The sequence below is a fragment of the Stylophora pistillata genome, chromosome 4, assembly GCF_964205215.1.
Source record: "Stylophora pistillata chromosome 4, jaStyPist1.2, whole genome shotgun sequence".
In the NCBI taxonomy this organism is placed as follows: Eukaryota; Metazoa; Cnidaria; class Anthozoa; order Scleractinia; family Pocilloporidae; genus Stylophora; species Stylophora pistillata.
In genome coordinates this window covers 19804193-19831348 of record NC_142522.1, presented here as the reverse complement: position 1 = coordinate 19831348, position 27156 = coordinate 19804193, and the positions used below count along the sequence as shown (strand labels likewise).

The 27156-nt window shown below is 37.2% G+C and overlaps 1 protein-coding gene and 1 non-coding gene across 3 annotated transcripts; both read right to left on the bottom strand.

The window, feature by feature from the left end:
• Positions 1-1751: 1751 nt before the first annotated feature.
• LOC111332935 (5'-nucleotidase domain-containing protein 3) lies at positions 1752-27156 on the bottom strand. Of its 2 annotated transcripts, XM_022938423.2 has the most exons (16): positions 26959-27150; positions 18134-18309; positions 14965-15039; positions 13061-13116; positions 12628-12721; positions 12288-12365; positions 11406-11462; positions 10131-10191; positions 9109-9211; positions 8448-8552; positions 6364-6448; positions 6169-6255; positions 4558-4611; positions 3632-3718; positions 2769-2836; positions 1752-2148 (listed from the first exon to the last, which is right to left on the bottom strand). In XM_022938423.2, the coding sequence occupies exons 1-16, from the start codon at positions 27110-27112 to the stop codon at positions 1899-1901; spliced, it is 1590 nt and encodes a 529-aa protein (XP_022794158.2). In that variant the 5' UTR covers positions 27113-27150; the 3' UTR covers positions 1752-1898. The 2 variants fall into 2 exon arrangements, with proteins under 2 accessions (XP_022794158.2, XP_088612136.1); XM_088756010.1 differs by lacking the exons at positions 1752-2148; positions 2769-2836 and adding an exon at positions 4038-4131 and having other exon boundaries at positions 26959-27156.
• On the bottom strand, positions 4933-5005 carry Trnap-agg (transfer RNA proline (anticodon AGG)). The gene has a single exon. It is a non-coding gene; the product is annotated as a tRNA-Pro (tRNA).

Below are 27156 nucleotides of genomic sequence, written 5' to 3'. Positions count from 1 at the left end.
AGGCTAACCTATGTTGGGAACTAAAACATAATTGATGTCTATCTTTAAACTATTTCAACGATATCTTTACAACGTTATACTGAAAGTGAAAGTAGCCGAAGTTAGTACACACCACACAGCAGAATCGTGCTTTTCGCGCACGCACATTGGCTAGCTCGAACGTGATTAGCAATGATGTACCATTCTCATCCGAGCAGCCGAAGAGACAAACTCATACGTCAAAATTATTTTCTTTCCTATCTTTTTTCCGGATTGTGACAGTAATAAACCAGATTTCGGTTCTTGTGTGGCAGATATTAATTATCCTCCACTGTCACCTCAGTGTCGGTGACAGGGGAGGATACGCACTATCGAGAAGCAAGCTCGGAGGGTAATGATGTCCTTAGACAAACATCGAAACAAATGTCAGTACCATTACTATACGATGAGCGACTGATGAATATGTATGCCAAACGGTTAATAACATGCAGGGTTCGACACTAACGGTAGCCAACTGGCCACAGACCAGTAGAAATTCAGTTTTGGCTAATGGTTTTCGATTTCCACGCCAGCTTGGGTAGTAAACAAACTGAAATTGTCGTAACATCTAAGATGTCACGAGCCACTTGGCCAGTAAGTTGAAAAGTTAGTGTCGATCCCTGCATTTGATTAGCAGCAATCTCTTTAACTTTCTCGGACTTCCTTAACATTTGCAAATTAAACCTTTTTGATGTAAAATATATACGTCGGGACCTCGAAAGTCAATCTGTGGATATTATCTTTTACGTTAAAAGTAAAATCTAATTCAAGACAATGTAATGCATCCATAATGATTAAATAAGTTAAGATACACCAATAATAATTTCTACGTTTTGTTCACTCTCTTGAAAGAAGCTCTACTTCTTTCATTGTACTCATGTTCATTCGAAATCGTCAGTTTACCTCTCACTGACCACTGCACGACCTCGTTTTAAAACTCAAAGTGTAAAAGGACCAAGAATAAGGGGAAAAAAACTTTTCAATCTCCACACCCTTAAATCAGTTTGCATATTCTCCATACTGTTCTCTATACATTTCCTAAGGCCTTATCATAGAGAATTTGTTGAACAGTCAAGAGCTTCTTCAGTTGGTGATCAATTCCGTTTTCCTCATGACCTTAATGTGTGATTCAGCGGTGATATTGTAAGGAGAAATTAGATGCTAGTCACTCTTAGGGGTTACTATTCATCAATTTAACTCCCAAAACACCCGCTGATTTGTACCATATTAACTCTAAGAGAAAACTCAAAGGTTAATTACCGCAGGAATTCCAATCAAAATCCCTCCCACTATCGCCGTTCTTTCTTAACTTGTATTAGACACTCCAAACCTCTTCATGTGTCGATAAATTCGAAGCTTTAACATCCCCTCCCCCTCCCCTTCAGGCCATTTCTCGGGCTTTTTTCACTTTTGACCATTGGTTTGTTTAAATTCCCGCTCTAACCAAGTGCCAGCCGGAATTTTTTTTTTTTTTTTTTTTTTTCAGTACAAGGCAAAATCAACGACCATGATTTTCTACTCATTGACCAAGCTTTAGAACCTAGATCTTGTAGACTTATTCTTCGGAGCCTTTCGCTCGCAAAAGTGAACTCTTAACCTTTAAAAACCTCCATATCAAAAGATGAAACGCTTGTTATTCCGCCAAAAAGACTTGACACTTCCGGTTCAAACTCCTCACCCTGGCCAGGCAAGGTTAAAATTACCCACCCGCCGGCACGGACAAGAGTAAAGTGCCCGTGAGTTGCCCGGGAAGGAAGTTGAAGCTTCGAATCGATCGGCGCATAACTCTTCAACCCCAATATACTAAATAGTTTGCTGTGGGTTTGGTTTTTTATGACATGCGCAATTGAAACCCGCCCTCTGATGATCAGCTTAACCACTTAGTCCTTCGAGTTCGGACATGTCTGGTTTTGCGGAACTCGATTGGTTCTAAAATCCAGCACGGCCTCGTGAGGAAGAGCAGCTCTTCGTGGGTAAAAGGTGTAGTTCAGGGGATAATTAAGCAGATTTTCAACAGACGACATGTAAAGATCAGCAAACCGCACTAAGCGGCGGGTGAAATACGTCGAGTTGGTATATGTCCTGAAAACACTTCCAAATCTGGGGTTAAACAGCGCTTTCAACTTCAACCTAAAATATAAAAATACCCTTTAAGTTTCTACCATATGGACCGGGGACCAAGATTTGGCAAAATATTTCTCCTACAGACTCCGCCATTGTCTCTTCCTACAAAAGTGTTACTATGTTTTCTCGTAACCTGTATGATGGAACCCGGAACAAGTAGACAGGAGAGAGGCTCAACTGAGCCAACTTCGGCCTCTATTGGTCGTTATTATACATTAGCCTTACTATGAAAAATCTGAATGGTCGAGAGCATTCAACCAAGATACAATAGCGTGTGAAGCTGACATGATAAATACAATAACTGCAGAAATGTTTCTTCCTTTACCCTGGAGTCTTCAGTATTAAGCAATCATTGGATGAGGTTGAGCATGATATCATGAATTATCAAAATAGCAGCCAAAGTCGAGGCAGGTAACACAGACACGAGGTTGATAATTCTTGATATCGCGCGAAAACCGAATTCAATAATTGTTGTATGATACATTTTAAACAATCTGCCAAAGACGACACTTCTCTGAGATAAGTTTGAGAATACCACATGGACGAGGGGCTTGGAAACGAATCAGATTTTGAACTCGACATGATGAAAGCAATATGCCTTTATGCTTCATACGAGTTTTTCTTACTTTATTTCTCTTCTCTCTCGTTTCCACTCCTCTGTAAGTTGAGCCCGTTTACTGCATGGAGGAAAAGCCTGTCGGACGAGATTTGTGACAGTTCTAAAGATTTGCTTGGTACAAGAGTTCTACGAGTATTGGTGCATAACGATTCTCATGGCACATCCTTAAAAAGGTGCGATCTTCTACTTGGACAACATTGCTGAAGCTTTACATGATAGCTCCGCCGATTCGTCTCTTCAAATTAAAGTTTATTGTCAGTACTTTCCGTACCAATACGATGTTTACGTGGTTAAAGAAATAAGACGCCTAGGGAGGGGGAGGGGGGGTACGTGGGATGCTGCTCTTGGGGTGAAACATGAAGAAAAGTGCAAATGTCACTGATTCCTGAAACTGACTGAGAATCATAGGGGACGTGGTAAAAGCGCTAAGGAAGGTTAAGTGTAATAAGAATTGAGAACGCATTACTTCGAAGAAGATAAGTGATGTTTGTGTTGGGAAGTTCGTGTGAGCTTTATCGATTACCTTTTGCGCGAAAATAAAGACGTCATGCATATCAAATGTCCGACGTGACAGTTATCAACTCTGTGATAAGCACATGGCTAATCCCACCACTTATAACTCATTTCAAAACCAAACGAAAAAACCCAGTTGATGGGATTATTATCGCTGCACTGCTGCAGAGCGTGCGTTCTCCGCCCGAGGGGAGGTTTGAGACGAGTCGGGAAGAGGTTTGCAGGGGTCTGGCACTAATATAAAGGCTGCTCATCCCCTCGCAAACCTCTTGCCAGCTCACGTTGTTCCAGGCCTCATTCTTTCCTGCGCTGGTCCCGATGCGCTAATAACGAGGTGCTTGCTCGCAGGCTACTAACCTTTAGTTGGAGGATTAAATCTTGAAGATTGGTCAGCCACACAACTGAACGCTGAAACTCCAGTGAGTTGCCGTTCTTGATTTCATACTTCCAAACAAGAAAAGAGAAAAGATAAATTCTGAACTAGGAATACAATAATGATTGAAAATTTTGCTTTACAGATTAGACAAATGTTGTTTTTCGCTTTGAAACGAGCGTGGAAAAAAGTAAAAGTCTGAGTTCCCTGCGAGGAATGGAACCGCAGACCTTTAGTTTCAGCGCCCCGATACTTTGCCGCCGATCTTCAGAAAACTCGATGGAGAAATAGGCCATTTCTACAAAAATAATTTTGGAGAAGGCATCTTAACGCCAGGATTTTCTAAAAATACCAAGTTTGGAAACGTAAAAGGCTTTTCGGGGTGCTTACCATTTTAAGGAAGAATCCCGTTGGTGCATAATGTTAAGAGATTTTCGAATTCCACCGACGGACCAACTAGATGAGACCGTGCGTACCACTTAGCCTAGAAATGGAGGATTCATCCAAATGGTGAGGAATTGACCGCCATTCCGTGGCAAATTTCCCGACCGAATTTCGGGAAAATTGCCTCACCATTTGACCTCAAACGGAAATTTCCGGATTTTTTTTTGGGCCAAATCGCATGTAGCATTGGAGTCTAGTGTGTAATGTGGTCAACCACTTCCCATCCCCACCCCTGAGGGGGATCTCAACGCATAGCATGCAGAAACAAGATACGTAAGAAACGAATATTTAGTTACCATGTGATGTACTATAATTATGGCGGAGGTACTATAAAACTAATTGTTCTCTTATGATCATAGTTCTATTTCTGACGTTAATTATCGGGTACATCGCTTTAAAATATAATTAAAATTCGATAGAGAAGGGCTTTTCAATTACTCATATATCAGTAAGAAAAGCTAAGTACCTCTAGTTCCGGAATGATGGCTCCAGTTCTCCACCCATGGTGAAGAACAGGATCCTAAAATAAAATTAGTAAACAGGAAAAATAATGTTAGTTCACAAACTGCAGTTTCCAGTGAGTAAGGAAAAGTGCTATGGGCCATTCTTTTGTTGTTATTTCCTCTTCTAAAAGGCACTGGAGCATGATTCATGTCCACGAGTACAAATGTAAAGATAAAAATGCCACAACTACCTAATCTATTGAATAAAGGGGGGTAAGATACAATGAATATAAGAAGTTCTTATATTTTGAACTGCGGTATTAGATACGTATGATGCACGATCCTCGCAGTAGATAGCGCTATTTATGCAATAGCGAAAATTAGACCTGAAAAAAATCAGGCCTGTACGGGACTCGAACCACTGACCTCTGCGATCCTAGTGCAGCGCTCTACCAATTGAGCTAACAAGCCAACTGAGAGCAGGCCGTTAGTTGATTCGTAATAAACCCGTGAAAGTGATAAATGAGATACAATGAATATAAGAAGTTCTTATATTTTGAACTGCGGTATTAGATACGTATGATGCACGATCCTCGCAGTAGATAGCGCTATTTATGCAATAGCGAAAATCAGACCTGAAAAAAATCAGGCCTGTACGGGACTCGAACCACTGACCTCTGCGATACTAGTGCAGCGCTCTACCAATTGAGCTAACAAGCCAACTGAGAGCAGGCCGTTAGTTGATTCGTAATAAACCCGTGAAAGTGATAAATGAGATACAATGAATATAAGAAGTTCTTATATTTTGAACTGCGGTATTAGATATGTATGATGCACGATCCTCGCAGTAGATAGCGCTATTTATGCAATAGCGAAAATTAGACCTACTGCGAGGATCGTGCATCATACGTATCTAATACCGCAGTTCAAAATATAAGAACTTCTTATATTCATTGTATCTCATTTATCACTTTCACGGGTTTATTACGAATCAACTTAACGGCCTGCTCCCAGTTGGCTTGTTAGCTCAATTGGTAGAGCGCTGCACTAGTATCGCAGAGGTCAGTGGTTCGAGTCCCGTACAGGCCTGATTTTTTTCAGGTCTAATTTTCGCTATTGCATAAATAGCGCTATCTACTGCGAGGATCGTGCATCATACGTATCTAATACCGCAGTTCAAAATATAAGAACTTCTTATATTCATTGTATCTCATTTATCACTTTCACGGGTTTATTACGAATCAACTTAACGGCCTGCTCCCAGTTGGCTTGTTAGCTCAATTGGTAGAGCGCTGCACTAGTATCGCAGAGGTCAGTGGTTCGAGTCCCGTACAGGCCTGATTTTTTTCAGGTCTGATTTTCGCTATTGCATAAATAGCGCTATCTACTGCGAGGATCGTGCATCATACGTAAAGGGGGGTAAGTTTTTAAAGAAACTGTGGTGCTGCGTCGATGGGGGTAACAAGGTAATTTGGGTTTTATCAACTGAGTTGATAATGTTAATTGGCCACCGCAAAGAGTTTCAAAGCTGACGTTTCAAACGTTAGTCCTTCGTCAGAGCGAATTGGTCTGTCCTCTTGGTTTATATCAGAATGTTTATCAAATAGGAAATGATTCCAGACCATCAAACTCACTCTTAAGTCACTGTACACATGATCACCAAAGTAGAGCACATTTGGACCGTACCAGCCAGTAAACTTTATGAACTGTTCAATGTTGCCCTGAAACACAGATTTGATGTGAAATAGGTTAACAATGAAAAGTACATGAGTTAACCGTGCAGGCTGATAAGTATAGAGTGGGAACCGGAAGTTCTAAGTGATACTCACTTCAATATAAACTTGTCCTTTACACAAAGCTGAAACTTTCTGCCACATTGGACGATAGAGTCTTGTGTCTAGGCATCTAAAGGGTCTGTAAACCAAGTTGATGTTTATCATATCAATCAGAAACTCTATGTTAACAACACTGAATCCACTGTAATTACTTTTATATCCTAGCCATTTGTGGACGACACAATAAACTGTTTACACCCCCAACACTGATCAATATGCATATTCTTCATACTGTTCTCCATACATTTACTAAGTGCTGACAAGGAGAATTTGTTTAACAATCAAGAACCTCTTTAGATAGTGATCATTTCCATTATTCTCAAGACCTTAAAGTGCACCTAAACCCAAAAACTTTTTTTCGCTTGACGAAATAAGCGTATTTTTTGGAGTATTTCTGTGCAAACATTTTTTTATTTGCTCAAATCTTCAATTTTCTGTGCCCAGTCAAAATACGGAAAATCGGCCGCCATCTTGGCCCACGACCGAGTTTAAAGAGGAATGGCTCTAGCGGGTAATGTGACGTCAAATCGAGAACACGAAAGTCTGCATTTCACACATTTTCACTTGTTTGGGAAGGTTGTAGTCGATATTGTCCGAAAATATGCCGACTAAGTGTGTTGTAGAAGGATGTAGCAACGTGCGAAATTTGCAAAAGGCTATCGCGCTTCATATATTCCTCATACAACACACCAAGTCGGCATATTTCGGACAATATCGACGACAACCTTCCCAAACAAGTGAAAATGTGTGAAATGCAGACTTTCGTGTTCTCGATTTGACGTCACATTACCCGCTAAAGCCATTCCTCTTTAAACTCGGTCGTGGGCCAAGATGGCGGCCGATTTTCCGTATTTTGACTGGGCACAGAAAATTAAAGATTTGAGCAGATTAAAAAGTTTTTGCACAGAAATACTCCAAAAAATAAGCTTATTTCGTTAAGCGAAAAAAATTTTTGGGTTTAGGTGCACTTTAAATTTTGATTCAACGGTACATGTAATACCGTGAGGAGAAATAAGACGCCAAGCGCCAGTTGAAGTTCAAGGGATAAAAAGAAAATTCACTCTGTGCTTATCCTTTCAAATAATTCATTCACATGCAAATTAAACTCATTTTCACAAGAATGGTTGAGTACCAGGCCTCGTTTTGAAGAAGAAGCCAAGGGTAATTCGGAAATGGGCTATTAAGTAAGCATCTGCATGATTCCTTGCGGGGAAACAAAAATGAGAATATGAGAAAAAGTAGTATTGTTAATAAAGTAAAAGAGATGATAAGTTTTGAGCTCGTTAAAGAAATAGATGTTTTTCGTCTTGTCACGAGCGTGGAACAAAGAAACAATTCTGAGTCCCCATATGAGGAATCGAACCTCAGACCTTCGGATTCTGCGCTCTGATGCTCTCCCACTATGGTGAGTAACGCCCATTACCAAGTTCATGAACTTCTTTGTCCCACGCTCGTGACCAAGCGAAAGACATCTTTCTCTGCTAGTATTGTAATTACTGAAACTGGCAGTTGGGAGCTTTTAAACTCTGTCACTCCTTTTCTTTTCATAAGAAAGTACCAACCAAAATGGGTGTATAATTCAGCTTAGTACATAGTTGGCAGATAACCCGAATCCTGTGTTCTGATTGGTCACCCAACCCTTACCCACTTTGATCCCGCGCGAGAGAAAAAGTGTGTGGAGCGGACTTACAAAGTTCGAAACTTGGGGACAATGTCAGCGACGAAGTCACAAAAAGCCGCAGAAGGCAGTCAAAACAAAGAAAAAATTAAACGAGCCCCTTAGGCACACTGTGCTACAAACACAGTTGGTTTTCTTTCCCAGTTCTCGAAATAAACAAGTCGCTCTTGATTCTTATTAAAACGAAATATTTTTGCTATGTAATAAATCCTTTCTTAACCTGGCTTGTTTGGTCAAGACGGCTGGATACGAGCCTCGTTCTTATTTTGCATTTTTATGAAGCAAGACGAAGTCAAGGTCCATAAAAATGCAAAAAGAAGAACATGGCCAATATCCAGCCATCTTGACCTCACGCTTGGTCAATTAAACGCGTACTTATCTTATAACGCAAAATACACACCTTGATGCCTGCTGATGATAAAAGGAAGGCTTGCGAGCTTGTGTTATAACCACATCAAATAGATCACGCCAACCTTTACCAATCATGTGATCCATACCTTTCTTCCTAGAGGTAGAGCAACAGGAAAATAGCATAAATACCTATCATGCAAATTAAAAATAAGGATGATCATTCCAGGTAAGTCAACACACGTTTCTTTCTCAAAATTAACAATAATTATTGATAAAATAGTCACAACACAACTGATTGCATCAGATCACATTTAAATCATCAATTATCATCAACGCCAGTTCCACAAAACGTTTCATAAAAGTCCTCTTGGGAGAATTTTTAAATAATCTTAAGAACACTGATAAAATGCATTTAAAATTGCACACACTACAGACTTGTGTGAACAGGAGTATGTAATGCAATTGGGCATTTTTTTAAACGAAAGCCAGGAGTAAAATATCCAGCAAGGATCACTACTAAAAAAATTTCTGTCCATCCATATTTTTACTGTCCACAGTTGTACAAAAGAGCAGATAACAGAGTTTTCCAATCTCAGCTTATTGAAATATAATGTTACTAGCAGCCATTTGAGAGTAAACTGTAAATCTAACTCTCTAAAATTTACAACAAAATTAGAATCTCTTTCTATGTCTAAATATACAGCACTTACACAAACTCAAAGCCACTGTTGGTGATTAAGAAGAGCATTTTTCCTGATAAAACAAGTCTGTTGAGTAGTTCTCCTAGATGAGAGCTCTTCTTAAGGTACTTATCTATCAAATAAAGTAAAACATTTTACAGTTACTGTAGCACAGAGTTTACACAATATTCCCCAGTTTTATTCAAGTGCTATTGGGTTTCTTGCTTTAAAGAAATGATATTCATTACCCAATTTATTTTAGCAGTATTTAAATAGGCTGGCACAGTTCAACTTAAAGCTGGTTTAAGTGGGGGGCCATAAAAACAATTTTAATATAACAAAATGTCTAATAACAGAGATATAAAATACACAGTGAACTCAAAACAAATTACAATATATAAGGTGTTGATGCAAATCGGTGCTTATTTTTTTTTCTTTTATGGCATCATCCTTACAAATGCTTGGAAAATAAATAATTGCCTAAACACAAGTTTAGGCCTCACTTAAAGTGGTATCATCCATGATGCTAATAATAACATGCAACTCCCATGAGTGACCAAGACAGAATTTTTCCTCACAACATCAACACAACATCGAGCAGACAAGTGATGAGAATATAGAAAATACTACAGGATTACTACACGATCTAATACCAAATTCTTAGAACTAACATTATAAGAATTGTATAGCAGACAGTACGGCGAATTACTCATAAGATCAGCATACATATCCTCTACTGCTCTCTATACAATTCATAAGGTGTTAACAAAGAGAATAAAATTTATTTTGTTTCAATTGACAATCAAGAGCCTCTTTAGTTGGTGATCATCTCCTTTATTCTTGTGACCGTATTGTTTGATTTAGGGGCAATGTTGTGGGGAGCAATCAGATGTTAGTTGCTCTTGTGGGTCTGGGGTGGAATGAGGAGGGTGGACTAGCATGAATGGTTCGTAGGTTCCTTTCTAGTCCTTCTCCACTGCAAAAATTAATGCAGTGAAAATGGAGTAATTTAAATTAAATTAAGATGATATCATATCCCTCAAATACTTTACCTATATCATTGATGACTTCCTGATACATCTTTCCTGATTTGTGAACATTTTGCACAGCTTGCTGAATAAGATAAAGAAAAATTGATGTGAGTGACATCTGTTTCAAACCTTTCAAAGGAAAATCCAAGAATTAAGTTCTCTTCTTTTTCTTAACGATGAACCATTCTTTTATTCCTAACTTTTTGTTTTTACTTATGTGCCATTCTTACTTTATTTGTTTCAAAACATCAAACAAGTTATTCGGGAAATAAAATTTAAGAAAATAGAGGGTTGTTAAGAGCTTAATGTTTTAACTTCCCTCTCACCAATAATAATAATATTACACAAAGAATGGCTTCAATTCAGAAATAGAATAGCACAATTGAATAAAATCTCCCATCCTGATTGGTTAGCAAAGTAAGGCATTTAGCGTGGAATTGTGAGTTGAAGTGAGGCTGAGTGATATTGCTTCACATCTCTTTTTTCACACTCAGGATAAAAACAAACAATATTATTGCTGTTTTCTTTTTTACCTATTTTCATTCAAATATGCCATTCAAGGGAACTCCATTACCTTATTCGATATCGCACTCATTGTTTCATGATTCACTGGATATTGGTTTTCACATGCAATTTAAAGTGGAATTCCCTTGTCAGGTAATGAATTTTTCTGTCAACATTCCTTCTCATCCAGTGGCCAAAGGTATAATTTTGAAGAATTATTATCACAAGTGATGGTATGATCTATCATGGAGACTTCCAAAAATAATAATTTGAATATATAACAAAATAAATAATAATAATTTGAATATATCAACAAAGTTGAAATGGTAAATTGGCCACCGTTACGATTATAAAAACTGACGTTTCAAGCATTAGCCCTTCGCTTTGACGAAGGGCTAACGCTCGAAACGTCAGTTTTTGTAATCGTAATGGTGGCCAATTTACCATTTTAACTTTGTTGATATATTAAAATTATTTCATTACCCCCACCAACGCAGCCCCAAACAGTTTCTTTAGAAACTATCAGCCTTTTTCCAAAAATAATAGTTTGGGTTAAAAAATATTAATTGTTGAAATTTACTTTCACCAGAAAATAAAGTGCACTTCCACAGCAAATACGTACTTGTGTGACAATAAAACCATCCAAGAAAAGATGTAGCATGCACACTTACAAGTCAATCCATATTTATAAGGTCATAATGATACAGACTTAAATATCTAGAGGTGAGTTACAGTTGTCCTATCATTCAAAGCTCTTCTTTGCTACTAAAACAGTTCCTGGTGGTTGCTTACCTGACAATCGTGAAACAAATACTCTGGATCATAAGGGATACCTCTTTGTTGGAAAAACTGCCACAAAGCAAACAGGAATAACCACTAAATGAAGATCTGATTGTTAATTCTCAACACGGGCCCTAGCCTCTAGCTGCTGCACATTCCCTTGAAAAACTAATTATGAGCATTTAAATTTTTGGTGTTAGATCAAGATAACGATTTCTACCTGATAAGTTTGAGTATTCCCATTACCTGTTTGTTAGATTATGTATGAATATTATTGAGAGAAGCTACATGTTGATCATTTCTAGGAGTTAAAGGGGCCACATGGGCCCATTTGGCAAAAGTCTTGGTAATTACCTAATAGTTTTAAAGCCATATTTCAAATCTAAATCTAAGGAAAAGTAAAAATAGCAATGGTTTGAACAGGTCGATTTCGTGTTGTCTGCTGATACTTGTTTGAACTTCAAAACAGTTAATGCCTTAATCTCAAAAGTAATCAGGACAACCAACTACAAAGCAGCTTTCTTAAGACATGTACAGTAACTAGCAAGACTTTTAAGAAATGGACCTCAGGTCACCCAGCACACTAACCCCTGATACCATAATTATCAAGACTGAACTAAAAAATTAACAACAACATGAATCTGATAAGTTTGAGTATTCTCATAAACTGTTTCCTGTTTCCTTCTAATGTATGTACTGTACTAATGTATGTAATGTACTGTTTCCTTCTAATGTATGGATATTAAAGGAAGAAGTTACATTTTAATCACTTCTAGCCAGAGTTTAAGGGTCAAATATGCTCATTCAACAAAAGGGGAGTTTAAGACTTTTGTTAGATTAAAGAGGGATACAAAAAGGTCACATACAGAAAAAGGGATGAAGACTACTAAATACCTCAATGACGTTGGATATGAGGACCATCTCAGGATATGAAAACAGATCAATCATGTGATGCATAGTCCGCCTTGGGCCCTAATAAATCACCAAAAAATACATGTGCATCAGTTCAGGTCTTACATCTGCTACATTTTTTAATGACAACCCTGGAGATTGAAAAGATTTCAAACTTAATCAAGTTTTGATTGAATTTTTTTTTGCTTAATAAATGTACTTTATTGGTGAAGAAAAAAAAAACAGGCAGATGAAGTAGTTTATCATTTTAACCTGACATTCAGTTTTAGCCATGAGAGTTACCTCAGGTGTTTGCAGTTTCTGAGCTTTAAGACATACTTACATTGAGAAAATTGGAAGGATTGATCTTTGTTATGGCCAGATGTGTTCCTTCATAAATTCTAAACACCTCATCATTAAGTACAGGCTGTAATCCCCTTCAAATGAATGATTCAAATTTCAGGATGCATAGTTATTTAGCTGCAAATTATTCCTGACGTGAAACCTGAAATGATTATATGACAACTTATTGCTTTTTTTGAGTTACGGCAAGTGCACACGAAAACCCCAAAATGGACTGAAGGTAGTTTTCAGGTCATGGTTCCTTAATCACCCTCAGGATCCCAAGAAATTTGAAAAAACTTCACTATAAGGACAAGGAATAGTGGGTTTGATTGATTGAGTAATTAATTTGACTCGCTCTTTGCACTTTTGTCCCTTTTTCTGACAACCATTCTCAAAACAGCTGTATACACTAACACCAACATCAAACTTACCTATAAACAGAACCCAACATAATGTTGTGGAATGCATCAACTTTGAGCAACAGACCCTGAGAAATTGAGAAACCAATACCACAATATTAATCATCATTTCAAGTCTGACTCAAAGAAAAAAGACCAACATGTGAATATGAAAGCCACCTTTGCAGTAATGAACACTACTTTTTTTTCACCACCTAACTGCTTAAAAACAGTTAGGTGGTCAAAATAAGGCCTGAAAAAAAATTCAGGCCTAGCTGTGTAGGAGACTCAAACCCATGACTTATGCAATACCAGTGCAGTGCTCTACCAACTCAGCTAACAAGTCAACCAGGAGCTGGTCACTATGTTGGTTTGTAATAAACCTATGAAGTGATGAATCAATGACTGTTCACAGTCAGTGACCAACATTATTATCACAAGAACTGTATTTATAAAAGGCTGATTGTATTGGTTGCATTTGAATAAAATGGCTCTATGAATGAAAGCTAGCCTTCCAAAAAGATGGAGTGGAGTGTTGACAAAGCAATTTTTTGCAAGTGCTCAAAACTAACCTTTGAAATGTGGCCTTTGTTTAAGAAACCTAATCATGGAGTGCTTTTGTTGCTGTTGCTATTTTACCCTTTATTTGTTGCCTTTTCTGTTCAGAGTGACAAAAAAACATCCTCTTCAATTTATTTTTGTTTCTACAAAAGAACTATAAAGCACAGGAGAAGGCCAGTTAGAGTCTCACCAAGGTTTTGATACCCTCTCTTTAAAAATCTAACCAAATTAACAAATGACTAAACACAATTTTGGGGATAAGCATCTCCAATTAAAGTAAACATCATATGCTTAAGTTCAGCTATTCAAGATGTAACTGAAAGTAGTTGTGAGCACTTGTGGTTGGTCCATTTTGGGTTGGGAGTATAGAGCAGGACAGTCAGCATCTCATCAAGTTTTTGATACATCCCTCTTCAGTTAAAAATCTAACGGTTACCCCAAATTGACAAATGACAAAAACATTTCAGGAGATATGTAACTCCAATTAAAGTAAACATTGTGCAAATTAAAAATTTATCTATTATTCCTTTAACTCTTAAGAGTGACTAAGTTAAACATCTAATTTCTCCTCACGATATCACCCCTGAATCAAACAGTAAGGTCATGAGAATAAAGGAAATGATCACTAACAGGGGAAGCTTTTGATTGTTCAACAAATTCTCCTAAGCAGCACCTTAACAATCATATAGAAAATAGTATGGAGAACATCCATTCTGATGTTAGGGTGCAAAGGGTTAAAACATGACTGAAAGGCTCTGAGCACTTGTGCATGGTCCATCAGTTTTTGGGTTGGGAGTAAAGGATCCAAGCCTTGACCAGGTCACTGGTTGTGTTAAGTAAACAAAATGACCCTGAACGCCCATAGTCCATCTCTTGACTCAGGAGAGCAAAAGAGTACAGACAAAATGTCCGGGAGTCCCTGGGATAGACAGGAATAATTTCAAGACAGGTGCAGTGATACTCCCCTGTCATATTGCACGATTGAAACCCATTGTTTTACTGTACTCCAAAAGTGTCTCTCTCCACCCACGAGAAAAGAGGGTACAGACAAACTATCAGGGAATCCCTGGGATGGACTGGAATAATTTCAAGAAGGGTGCGGCAATACTCCCCTGTCATATTACATGATTGAAACCCAGTGTCAACCAGTGTTTTACTGTACTCCAATTACAGACAAACTATCAGGAAATCTCTGGGATGGACTGGCATATGTCAAAAAGGGTGTGGTGATATTCCTTGTCACTGTGTGTGACTGTGGCTCATAAGCTGACTTTGCTTTTCCTTTGAACACATGAAACAAGACACAAAGATCCTTCAAGCTATTAATAATTAATAGGCCATTACTGAGCCTTTTACATAATCAATTGAATACATACACTGCTGGTGTCAAAATGAAGTCCTCTTATGGCAAAATAAGGGTCATACTTCATGCCTTCAATCCCTCTTGGATACTTGAGGTTAAAAGAGTATTCAATGAAATGAATAAATCATTCATGCTTGTAACAACTCCTACTGACAGTAAACCATAAAATTAAAACCAATAAAAGGTGACCTTGTCTACAGGAAATTTGTAATATAATTATATAATGATATTCTTAATGAAAAATGTGAGTTAGCATTACACAGAATAAAAATGCATTGGAAATAGTATAATATTTTATTAGTAATGTAACCCAATCAGATTCAGACTTAAATTTAAGTTTTTTACATGCATACATACATACATACTTTATTGACTTTCCCCAAGAGGGCTTTTTAAAGACAATGAAAAAATTATGTGTCAATTAAGTGAAAAAATTACATGTCAATATCACAGTGACTGACAACACTACAAAATTAAATGTTCTGTTCTGCACTTGGCTTGACTGTTTTGCAGTTTAATTTGTGAAATTTATGGAAAAGAAATAATTTGGATATATCAACAAAGTTGAAATGGTAAATTGGCCACCGTAATGATTACAAAAGCTGACGTTTCGAGCGTTAGCCCTTCGTCGGAGCGAATTAATAGAGGAATTGTGGGTTTTGTGTGCTTTTAAAGGCAGAAAACGGAGCTACATTATTGGTGGGAACATGGCAACGAGAAAAACATGAATAAATTAGTGCAATGAAAAGCGTTCATTGATCCCTGTGGGATTTAGACTGCCGGTTTGAAAGATGAGCTTTTGTTCAAGATTTTTACAGCTTTCCATGCTACCTAAGTGCAAGGAAAGACCGCATATTGCCATATGTTGCTTAGAATGATTAGGTAAATTAAAATGTCTAGCGACTGGTTTCGATGTGTCCTTGTCATTCCTTTCCACGTCTCGAAGGTGTTCTCGGAATCGGTCACCTAGTCTTCTGCCTGTTTCGCCGATGTATATCTTTTTGCAATAAGTGCAAGTTATGCAATAGATTACATTGGTGGAGGTGCACGTGAAGTGATCGGTGATCTTAATGGATCGTTTAGGTCCCGATATTTTATCAGTGTTGTGAATGAAAGGACACGTTTTGCATCATGCACAAGCGCATTTAAAAGTGCCTGGTTGGTCATTAGTCTGAAAAGAACTTCTGACCAAAAAATTGCCTATGTTTTTGTCGCGTTTGAATGAAATGAGCAGAGGCTGTGAAAAGATAGTGCTTGTCTCTAGATTGTTTTGAAGTAATTTAAAGTTTTTAAGAATGATGGATTTAACTGAGTGGTTGTGAGGGTGAAATGTGAGAGTGAATGGAATGCAGTCGGAATCTTCCTTATGTGACGTTTGTAGTGCTGAATGTCAATCAATAAGTTGAGCGTGGTGGTAACCCGCTTGAACGACGGAAACAGGGTAACCACGTTTATCGAAGAACTGGCACATTGACTCTGATTTGTGGTGGAAATCAGAGTCATCACTACATAAACGACGAAGTCTTAGAAACTGAGAAAAAGGAATGGAATTCTTAACGTGAGATGGATGCGAAGACGAATATAACAAGTAATTATGCGAGTCTGTAGGTTTGTAATACGCACTAGTACATAAACCGTTACCTTCAATTGAAACTTTGACATCTAAAAAGGATAAAGAATTGTCGGAAATTTCCCAAGTATCTGTAGTGATGACTCTGATTTCCACCACAAATAACGTAGCTCCATTTTCTGCCTTTAAAAGCACACACAACCCACAATTCCTCTATTCGCTCCGACGAAGGGCTAACGCTCGAATTGTCAGCTTTTGTAATCATTACGGTGGCCAATTTACCATTTCAACTTTGTTGATATATCCAAATTATTTCGTTACTCCCACCGACACAGCCCCAAACAGTTTCTTTCGAAACTATCAGCCTTTATGGAAAAGAAGGCCAGGTAGGCTTGAGGGTCAAGATATTTAAGACAAAAAAAAAACATTTAAGGAGGTTTTCCCAAACTGATGGGCTTATAAGCTGGAATTTCCAGTGCTTAATATTGAGACAAGTATATGAGTGAGAATTGTCGCAGTACTCTCAATACATAATTAATATCTGAGGTCTGGTTGATAAAAGATATTTCATTTCAAGTCTCAGTTGACTACGAGCATATCTTTCTGTCACTTTCCATGATCAATACAACGTCAGATTTTAGACGGCACTCATGAACATAATTATGCTTATTTGCAAGATGTGGCATAGCTCCGCTTTCTACATATAAAACCACATACAACCCACAATTCCTCCATTCGCTCTGACGAAGGGCTAACACTCGAAACGTCAGCTTTTTTATTCATTACAGTGGCCAATTTACAATTTCAACTTAGTTGATATTATACCAATTATCTTATTTGTAAGATGTAACAGGTAATTCTTCTAACATACATTTCTTTTCAATCGTAATTTTTCATTCAACAAATTTCATTTGACCTGTAGATTAAAATTAGTTAAAGCAAAGATCCTTGCAAGTAAGTGGAAATAACAAATGCGGAAAAGAAGCCTTAAAAAAAATCAGTGAATTTTCATTAAAATATGATCAGATTCCTGCAGAGGAAAGAAGAACCCTCTAAAATGCACCCTCCTCTCAACATGTGGCTTCATATGTAGCTTCATAGTTTAGTTAGTAATAATGCCCAATTGGTATCTGGGAGGTAGTCCTCCAATCCTACTGATACATGCATTTTTTCCAAGTTTCTCTTCTGCAAAATTATTCCTTAAAACCCTTTCATCCCCAGAAGTGATTAACATGTAACTTTTTCTTATACTATCCATACACAATCCAACAAATGGGTACTGAGAACACTAAAACTTGTTAAGTGGAAATTGATCTCCTGATCTGACACCAAATTCTCATAACTTGTTTACAAGGAAATATGTTGCAGGTAGAGAGGAGAATTAACAATCAGATCTTGGGAGTTAAAGGGTTAAATTGCAGCTCATCCTCAAGGATCATTGCTTTAGTTTTAGATAAACATCTCTGTTAGCTAGAACTGATTTTTTGGCGTGACATCAAGACCATATCCTCTACTTGATCATTTTTTGAAAATTCAGATCATGGTTCTTAGTTATAGGTACGACAGATTGTCTGATGAAATTAATATAAAAGCATAATTTTAATATTCCTACCCCATAAGTAGAGATCAGCTCTTTCACTGCCAGATCATAAATGAGATAGTGTAGTGTGTCGGAGTAGGAGGCCAGTGTGTAATCATAATCAAACCCATACACCTCAATGTGACGAAGGCCAAGCTCATTGTTGGCAAAGATTGCTTGCTCATCAATCAAGGGATAATTTTTTGACTCTGTGAAAAAGAAAACAAAATTGGGATGTGACTCTGATGCACACCACTACAGTCACAATAAAGGGTTATAAAAGCTATGCAACAATAGTAATGTGATCACACTTTGTTTTGGTGAGAAATACTCCTCATGCTATTTATTAATAATTGGTTCATACATCAACACATTTTCATGAAGACAGGAAATGAGTGGGAAATTTGGAGATAAAAAAGATAAGCAAGAGTTGCTTGAAGCACAACTCTTACTCCTCGAGTGCTCCCCAAACCTCCCAAGTGCTTCATACATCCAAGAATGTACAGCTGAGATGATCTACTTCAGTCAAAAGGAGGAGAGGTGGGGGGTAGGAGTTACCAAGCCAGCACAATAATAGGACAAAAATATAAAGAGATGACACACATAAAGGAATTCTGCAAGGACATGGAGAAAAATTTAAAATGACTGGAAATGACTTAACCAAAAATGAACTATTCTCTTGGGTCAGGTTGTTCAAAACATGATTAACCTATCTCTGGGTTGGTGTACAGTTTTAATTTAGCTTTATAGCTCTGCAAAGGATTTTTCCTTAGTTTGGAATTTTCTTCCCATTAGTTTTGAGGCATATATTGCGATAAACTCCAACAAAACCTCTGCTCTTAGACATGCTCTTCTACCTGAGAAATTAAAGCCAAGGTTAAATTTTAATCCTAGATTAATGTTAATCCCCTTTTGAACGACACAACCCTGTACTGATTCTGTTGTACATAGATGATACTTAAAAAGGTATAAATAAAGAGGAAATAGAAATAGGTTTTCCTTATGTCCCTACTACCTGCAAAATTAAGGGAGGAGGGAGGCAGGGGTGCTTGTTTGACATTGTAGCCTTGGGGGTGAGTGCTTAGTTAGAGGAAGGTGCTTATTAGAGTCTGGGTACTTATTAGAGGAAATATGGTAACTTTCATATTCATTAATGACAGTTCTTTATTGATGTTATAGTTTAAAACTAGGGTATCTAAAAGATAGTACAGCTGCAACACATTCTGTTGATAGTGACATAGTTTATGCAGTAATTCATTTACCTGCACATTCCAAGACTTATATTAACCTTTATTTCTTAAATTAGTGTCAAATCATGCGGTGTTTCCATACCTAAGATTTAAGACCACCCTTCTTGCCTCAAATGAGACAAACAATATTCTGTCTGAGCACTGGATTGCAGGTTTAGTTCATTGACCACATACCAAGATGAATTGGAATGTTTGCTTCCTTTTTTGAGGGGGAGGGAGGGGGGGGAGAGTTGTAATTAATGAAGGATACCTTGGTAGAGGTATTGAGAAATGTATCTCTGCAGTTATTTTGGTTATGCTGATTTCAGCCACTTTCACAGCCATATTGAAAATAACACTACCACAGTGTAATGCAATCAAATTGCGCATACCACCTGTGCCTGCTCTAAGTGAAGTACTGTTTTAAATACAGACCCACAAGGCACTGCTAAAAAGAGATGCAGTGCACTCTGGTTAAATGCAATTAATTCAGGTAAAAAGTGATTGATTCAAGAATTCAAACCCTTTATATATTCTTCTTAAATCCTGATTATATTGCTGCTTGCTCACTACGCTCGCTGTGCAGCGATAATTAAAGGTCAAGCTGAAGTAAAACTGGTTTGACTTCATGCCGGAAAAAGATGGTACCTGGGTCAATGTTTGCCAGGTGTGTGTCACTGCCCCCCCATCCTATTTTTGTCACTTTTGGTAATGCAGTATCAACTTTTAAACTGCAAATCTTCTCATTTTTAAATCATTCCTTACCAGAATTTTCTTTCCCCCCCAAATCCTGAAAATGTGTGACCCTCATGCTAGTAACTCTACTGAAAATGCAACTCCATTATAGTCAATCCAGTAGTGAAAATGCAACCCCCATCCAGCAGCACATTCCCATAAAGCTCTAACTAGAAGGTATACACCTCCCTACCCCCCCTTCAAAAGTGTGACATCTTCCTTCTTTGTATGAGAATTAGGGCAATGTACCACAAAAAAAAAAAAACAAAACAAAAACAAAACAAAACAAAAAACAAAACAAAAACAAAAACAAAAACAAAAACAAAAACAAAAACAAAAACAAAAACAAAACAAAAACATATGAAGGTGGCACAATAACCTTTGGTCTACACAAACGCGCTATCAAATGGCAGGCGGTCACGCGTTTGTATGCTCCGCTATTTTTGTTATTTCTTGCATTTTTCTAAGGCCTGTGACTTTTCATTATGGCTATTCCGTTTGCAGCCAACTTTACGTCTCTTCGGAAGGTGTTGTCAGTAACTCTCAAACACGTTTCTGGGCGTACGAAGATGAAATTACGCTCTCCTACGAACCACGTGGCGGCCATGTTGATCTTGAAAGGTCAAGACGCTCGAGGAGAAGGAGGTTTCATCCGGCTAGGGTCAGCTACTACTCAAATACTTGTGCTACATTTAATACGGAGTATTTATTGCTCTCTGGCGACATAAAATCTAATCCTGGACCTCCACGTGCAGTTGGGCAAGCTCGCTATTCTGATAAACAATCGTCTAAGTCAATTATTCGCTGTCTTTCTTTAAATGCAAGATCAATTTGCAACAAGCTTGGTGAACTTCAGGATCTTGTTAGAACTAAAGGCGTGGATGTTGTAGCTATTACTGAAACTTGGCTCCATCAGAGAATAATGGATACTGAAATTCTCGACTCAAATTATGTTATCTTTCGTCGAGATAGACAACAGGGTCAACGTGGTGGTGGTGTTTTCTTGTGCTTTAAGTCTGACTTTATATCAGTTCGCCGCCGTGATCTTGAAATGGATGAAGTTGAGGTTGTTGTATGTGAAATATCAGATACAAACAACTCCAAAATGATTATTGCAGTATTCTACCGACCACCGAATATGGACTCTGGATATCTACAGAATGTTGTGAATATCTTTTACAATGTTCATCGAACTGGAATAAACAACATTTTTATTTTGGGAGATTTTAATTTTCCCAATGTTAACTGGTCCAACTACACTTCATCATCCAATTTTGATTCCATATTTATTGAATGCCTATATGACTGCTTTTGGTCTCAGTTGATTAATGTACCAACACGATGTGCTAATGACAGAGCGACAACGCTTGATTTGCTCATCACTTCGGTCCCAGAACATGTCAGGCGTATCGAAAGTCTCTCTGGGGAATTTTCCTCAGACCATATGATTATAACTTTTGAAATTATTGTACCACCGAAACGCATTAAAGCGTTTAAGCGTTACGTTTATAATTATAAAGATGCTGATTTTGCTGAGTTACGAAATCTCGTAAAGTTTGTACCTTGGGATTTAGCCTATGAGGAAGATGACATGGAACTTTCAACCGCCAAGTGGTTGGATCTCTTTCTCGCAGCTGTAGACGATTGTGTTCCTAAAATAAAAGTTGGATCGGCTAATAGTGCTCCATGGATTGACGCAGAAGTTCTGAAAGCTGTGAGAAAGAAAGAGAGACTCAGAAAGAAAGCTAAAAAGTCTTCCTCTGTTTATCACTGGGCAACTTTCCGAAGGTGTCGGGCGGAACTCAAGTCCCTCATCAAATGGAAACGTAAACAGTACTTTAAAGGACTATCATCTACTTTGACAGAGAATCCCAAGCGATTCTGGGCTTTTTATCAATCCAAATAGAAGAACAAAAGACTTCCATCTTCTGTCCGATACAATGGAGCTAATGTGTCTGACGCTCAGGATAAAGCTGAGTTATTTAACAACTATTTTAATTCAGTTTTTAAGGGTGATGACTGTGTCCCTTTGCATGAAGACTGCTTTCTTGGTGACTTCGATGTTGGTGCCGATATCTTGAATAACATCGAACTTTCTCCGGCTACTGTTTTGAAATTCTTGGAAGAGTTAAACATCTGTAAATCCTGCGGTCCAGATGGTGTAACATCTCGGCTACTGAAAGAGTGTGCAGATTCGATTTCATCTCCTCTTTGTACCTTGTTCAACAAACAACTCGGTAGTGGTTGTTTTCCAAAAATGTGGAAGGTGGCTAATCTGGTTCCAGTTTTTAAGTCTGGTGACAAGGAAATGGTTGAAAACTATAGAGGGATATCATTACTGTGTATCATCTCCAAAGTCCTTGAAAAGTGCGTTTTTTCATGTGTTTTTCCCTTTATCCAGCCTAAACTTTACCATCTACAAGACGGTTTTGTCAAAGGACGTTCATGTGTTACAAGTCTTCTCAGATCTACATTTGTCTTTGCCAAAGCACTTGATGAGAAGAAACAGCTTGATGCAGTATTTCTGGATTACAGTAAAGCATTTGACTCTGTATCATTTAACTGCTTATTAAGGGAACTGTATGGCGTTGGTATAAGAGGGAACTTGCTATCTTGGTTTAGAAGTTATCTGACAGATCGTTTGCATATGACAGTTATAGATGGCCGAGCATCTTCTTTACTACCTATTTCATCCGGTGTGCCCCAGGGGTCTATCCTGGGACCCTTGTTGTTTATAATATATATTAACAGTGCCCCAAGTGTGACGGATGCTAAGACTACTGTCCAACTCTATGCGGATGATATGAAGTGTTATCGAGTTATTGATAACGGTGCTGACGCAGTTCAACTACAAAGAGACTTGCTAAGCTTAACTGGTTGGTCGTCTGAGCATTTGATGAATTTCAACGCTAATAAGTGTAAGCACCTTATCGTGACAAAGAAAAAGAGTTTTATGCACACATCATATAATCTGAGTGGGTCACAGGTTGCAGTCGTTTCAACTGAGAAAGATCTAGGCGTTCATGTTTCTTCAAATTTATCCTGGAACGATCACATTGACTTTGCTATAAGTAAAGCAAATAAGATGTTGGGTATTATCTATAGAACGTGCAACATTGATTGCGACCAAAAAACTATGTTGATTCTATATAAATCGTTGGTACGACCGCAGCTGGAGTACGCATCTCAAGTTTGGTCTCCCTATACTAAAGCAAAAATTAAGGCCCTTGAGCGTGTTCAAAGGCGTGCCACCAAATTTATCTTGAAATGTGATTTAACTTATCCAGAACGTTTACTAAAATTAGGTCTTTTGCCTCTCGAGTTTAGAAGGGAGGTGTTAGATTTATGTTTCTTTTTTAAATGTCTGAAGGGGCACATTGATTTTGACGTCCTATCATATGTTAGCTTCAAATCATATAAATACAATATGAGGAACACAGAAGCCATACTTGCCAAGGGTCGCTTTAGAACCGATGTTTTTAAATTCTCATTTTTTAATCGCATTGTGGATTTATGGAACGACCTGCCTGTAGCTATTAGGACAATTGATCGAGTATCATTGTTTAGTAAGAAAGTGAATCAGTTTTATATCAGTAAATTTAACTTAAGTAAGGATAAATTTTTATAATTTTTGATTACGTATTGTTGTTGCTATTTGTCTAAGTTAGTTTTTAATTTTTTTGTATTTTATCACAGGCAGTTTATTTAAAATAAGGAATCTAGAATTCTGTATAAACTGGCCTAATTACTCAGATATCTCTTTTTTATACTTGTATATATATTTAACTCCTTGTTTTTGTTTTTGTTTTGATTATCTGTGTAATTGAATTTGAGTAAATAAATAAATAAATAAAAAATAGATTCACTGAAACTACAAAAATTAAAAGTATATCATCATCAGGTTCAATATAAACACTCTTAACTCTGTGTTTTCACTGATCCTTGAAGTAAGGTTTTTTTACTTCGATTTGAGATCTTGAAAACTCGGAATAAAAACAATGCATCTTAATTTAAGAACCACTGCCTTAAATCAAGAGCTAAGTAACAGGCAACCTTGCTTTGAGAAAAAAATTCAAAAAATGAGAGGAAGATGTCTCAAAATGACTTGAGAAAGAACTTTGATTTAAGATCTTGAAAACTCAGAATAAAAACAATGCATCTTAATTTAAGAGCCAATACCTTAAATCAAGAGCTGAGTAACAGGTGATCTTGATTTGAGAAAAAATTCTCAAAATGAGAGGAATATGTCTCAAAATGAGTTTAGAAAGAACTTTTGATTTAAGATCTTAAAAACTCAGAATAAAAACAATGCATCTTAATTTAAGAAACAATGCGTTAAATCAAGAGCTGAGTAACAGGCGATCTTGCTTTGAGAAAACATTCTCAAAATGAGAGGGAGATGTCTTAAAATGAGTTTAGAAAGATCTTTAAGCAAGATATGAAACCTTTGCTCTAAAAATATTTTTTCAAGACAAAAAAAAACAAAATATTTTTATGAAACAACTTTTTATTCACTTTTTTAACAGCAACATGCCCTCATTAAAATAAAATAGAACAGGTGAATATTGCAAAATTAACCCTCCAAGCCCCATATGCATTCTGATCATAACTACATTCCCTGAGGAACAAAATAACGGTAGATAATATTTACTCTAACTTTGAACTTCACATCTGTCTAAAAACACAAACAACTTCCAACTACAAGAAATGTAAGTTACATTAGTGGGAAGACTCTAAGTTGATTAACTGCTATAAATTATTTTTGAAGGGTTTAACAACAATCATTGGTATTATTTAAGTTTCAACACAATCCTATTTAAAGGTACTATTATTTATCAGAGGCACTGGGTCATTCAAAACATGACTTACTGGATGACTAATCAAAGTTTGGTACAAGTCTTTAGTTGTGTAGCTGTATCAACTTCACAAAATGTTAAGTTCTGTATGCTCTTTTAATTTGAAAATCAATGTTGCAAAGATATTTCACTTCACTGTGCTAGCTGGCAACACCTCATCATGATGTTGACTCCATTGAAAAGCTAGTTGATCACACTTTAATTCACAAAGTGAAAGGGTTAAGCAGAAGCAAAATAATTTTCCTTTGTTGCTATGTATAAGCTACCATTAATTCTGTTAGCATGAAACACTTGGTGCCTGTACAAGTGGGTATGTAGTGTTACTTGTAGTGTCATCAGTTGACTCAACAGCTTCAGTTTCTGACAAGGAATCGTTGTATTCATCATGATCTCCAACACTTAATTCACACCAATTCCCTAGAAACAAGAAATCATGAAAGTGCCGATAACATTTTTCTAGTTTCTCATCTGAATGCGAAAAGCATTGGCAGTGCCACATCAGTGGTTCATAGTTGTAGACAAAGAAATCGTGGTAGAATGTGAATCCCACTTAAGCTGCAAAGCCTTAATAACTTTAATTGCAGCACATTTTGCATTCAATCTGAAGTATAACAATTTTCATACAGCCATGTTTAAGTTCATTCATGAACATGTGCTTGGTGACATTCCCAGAAGGAAGTCATATGCATTTAAAAAGCTGGAAAACACTCTTCTTGCTAAGTTACATGTAGAACCAGCCACCACCAATGGTGACCAAGCTGTATAGTTTAAAATCCATGCTTTAAGGTTGGTAGTGCACAATACATATTTCAGTATTGACAAGCATTTCTTAACTTTAGATTTTGTTACTTCAGCATGTACAGTCTGTTTGTTGAAGTCAGTGAAAAGTAAGGAAATTTTATTTTCTTGCTAAAACCGTTGTGCCAAATGATAAGTTTGGATACAGTATTCAAGTAACTAATGGAGGAACTAGTTTTGGTCAATGTGTTGTTCTTTTTAATGCCAATGTGAGGTTAGTGAAACTTTTTCAGCAGTCAGGGAAAAGTCAGGAATGTTTTAGTTTCTGATCAGTCGCAACCCTGATTTTGTACTGAATTGTGTTGTTCTTATTTGTGAACCCTTTATTTTTAAGTCAACTTATATGTAAATCAAAGAGGGCAGTTACTGAACTACAAAATCAATAAAGGTCCGTTGATTTGATTCAGTCTTAGAGTTCCCTTTCATTACTGCTCTTCATCCTAACTGGGTAAAGAACTTATTTAGATTTGGACTATATGTCAAGATATTCTTATTTTGAGAAGGTAGTAACTTATTTTGAGATGCTGTTGTCTATATTTTGTTTCACTAGAATGACTTGATTCAAAAAACGATACTCTTATTTAAGATCCAATTAAAACTTATTTTTAGATCTGCATGATAGAGGTATCCTCATTTTGAGAATACCATAACCTTGTTCTAAGGTTGTACCTTGAATCTCAAAACAAGGCTCTGTCCTTATTTTAAGATACCGAGTTCTTATTTCAAGATTCCATCCACTCTCAGAATAAGGACATGAACGGTCTTGTTACTGGAACTCAAAATAAGAAAATTCCACCTTTATTTAAGGATACCCACTTTAAGAGTGAAAGACTGAAGGTGCAAATTAGTATGGCAAGATTTCCATATAACCCCATACATCAATTATGCATAGAGTGTTGCAAAGAAACCTTTATATTTAGTCTTCATGAAATGGATTACATAATTAATGTGTGGGGTTATATGGAAATCTTTCCCAAAGCATTTCTGGTGTTGAATTTGTCCGCTGTATGTATAATAAACATGCTGATAACTATACGTAGCGCCAAGATTTTACACGGCCTGGAATCAACCAGACACTCCACTTAATTAGCGAGCTAAAGATTTCTGCTCTGAGATAGTTGTGGAGTTTTCTTACCTTATATGTTCCAGGCATGGGTGCAAATACACGCTAAAAATACAACGGTGTTTACACCATCCACTCTTTGATAAACCAACAGAGATTTAATAAAGATTAATTTACCGTTTATGAAGCATTTCCGTTCATTGTACACAGTTTCCAGTTCCACGAGATTCCTCGCGGCTTTTGATTGAACCTTACGACGAGCAACTTGAAAACAAGCAAGAAATTTAGGGTTACGTCGAATAAAGCCCCCAGTAAGGCGACAGCCCGCCATAATGGACCATTTTGTGTGACAGATGTGAGAACTAGTCATTCATA

Excerpts from the sequence above, each read along its gene's own strand:
- LOC111332935 (XM_022938423.2), bottom strand. The coding sequence starts at position 27,112 with ATGGCGGGCTGTCGCCTTACTGGGGGCTTTATTCGACGTAACCCTAAA. Across the intron at positions 13,117-14,964 it reads TTCATTTTGACACCAGCAGT|GGTCTGTTGCTCAAAGTTGA; the intron begins GTATGTATTCAA and ends TCAATTTCTCAG. Across the intron at positions 4,612-6,168 it reads ATGTGTACAGTGACTTAAGA|GATCCTGTTCTTCACCATGG; the intron begins GTGAGTTTGATG and ends ATTTTATTTTAG.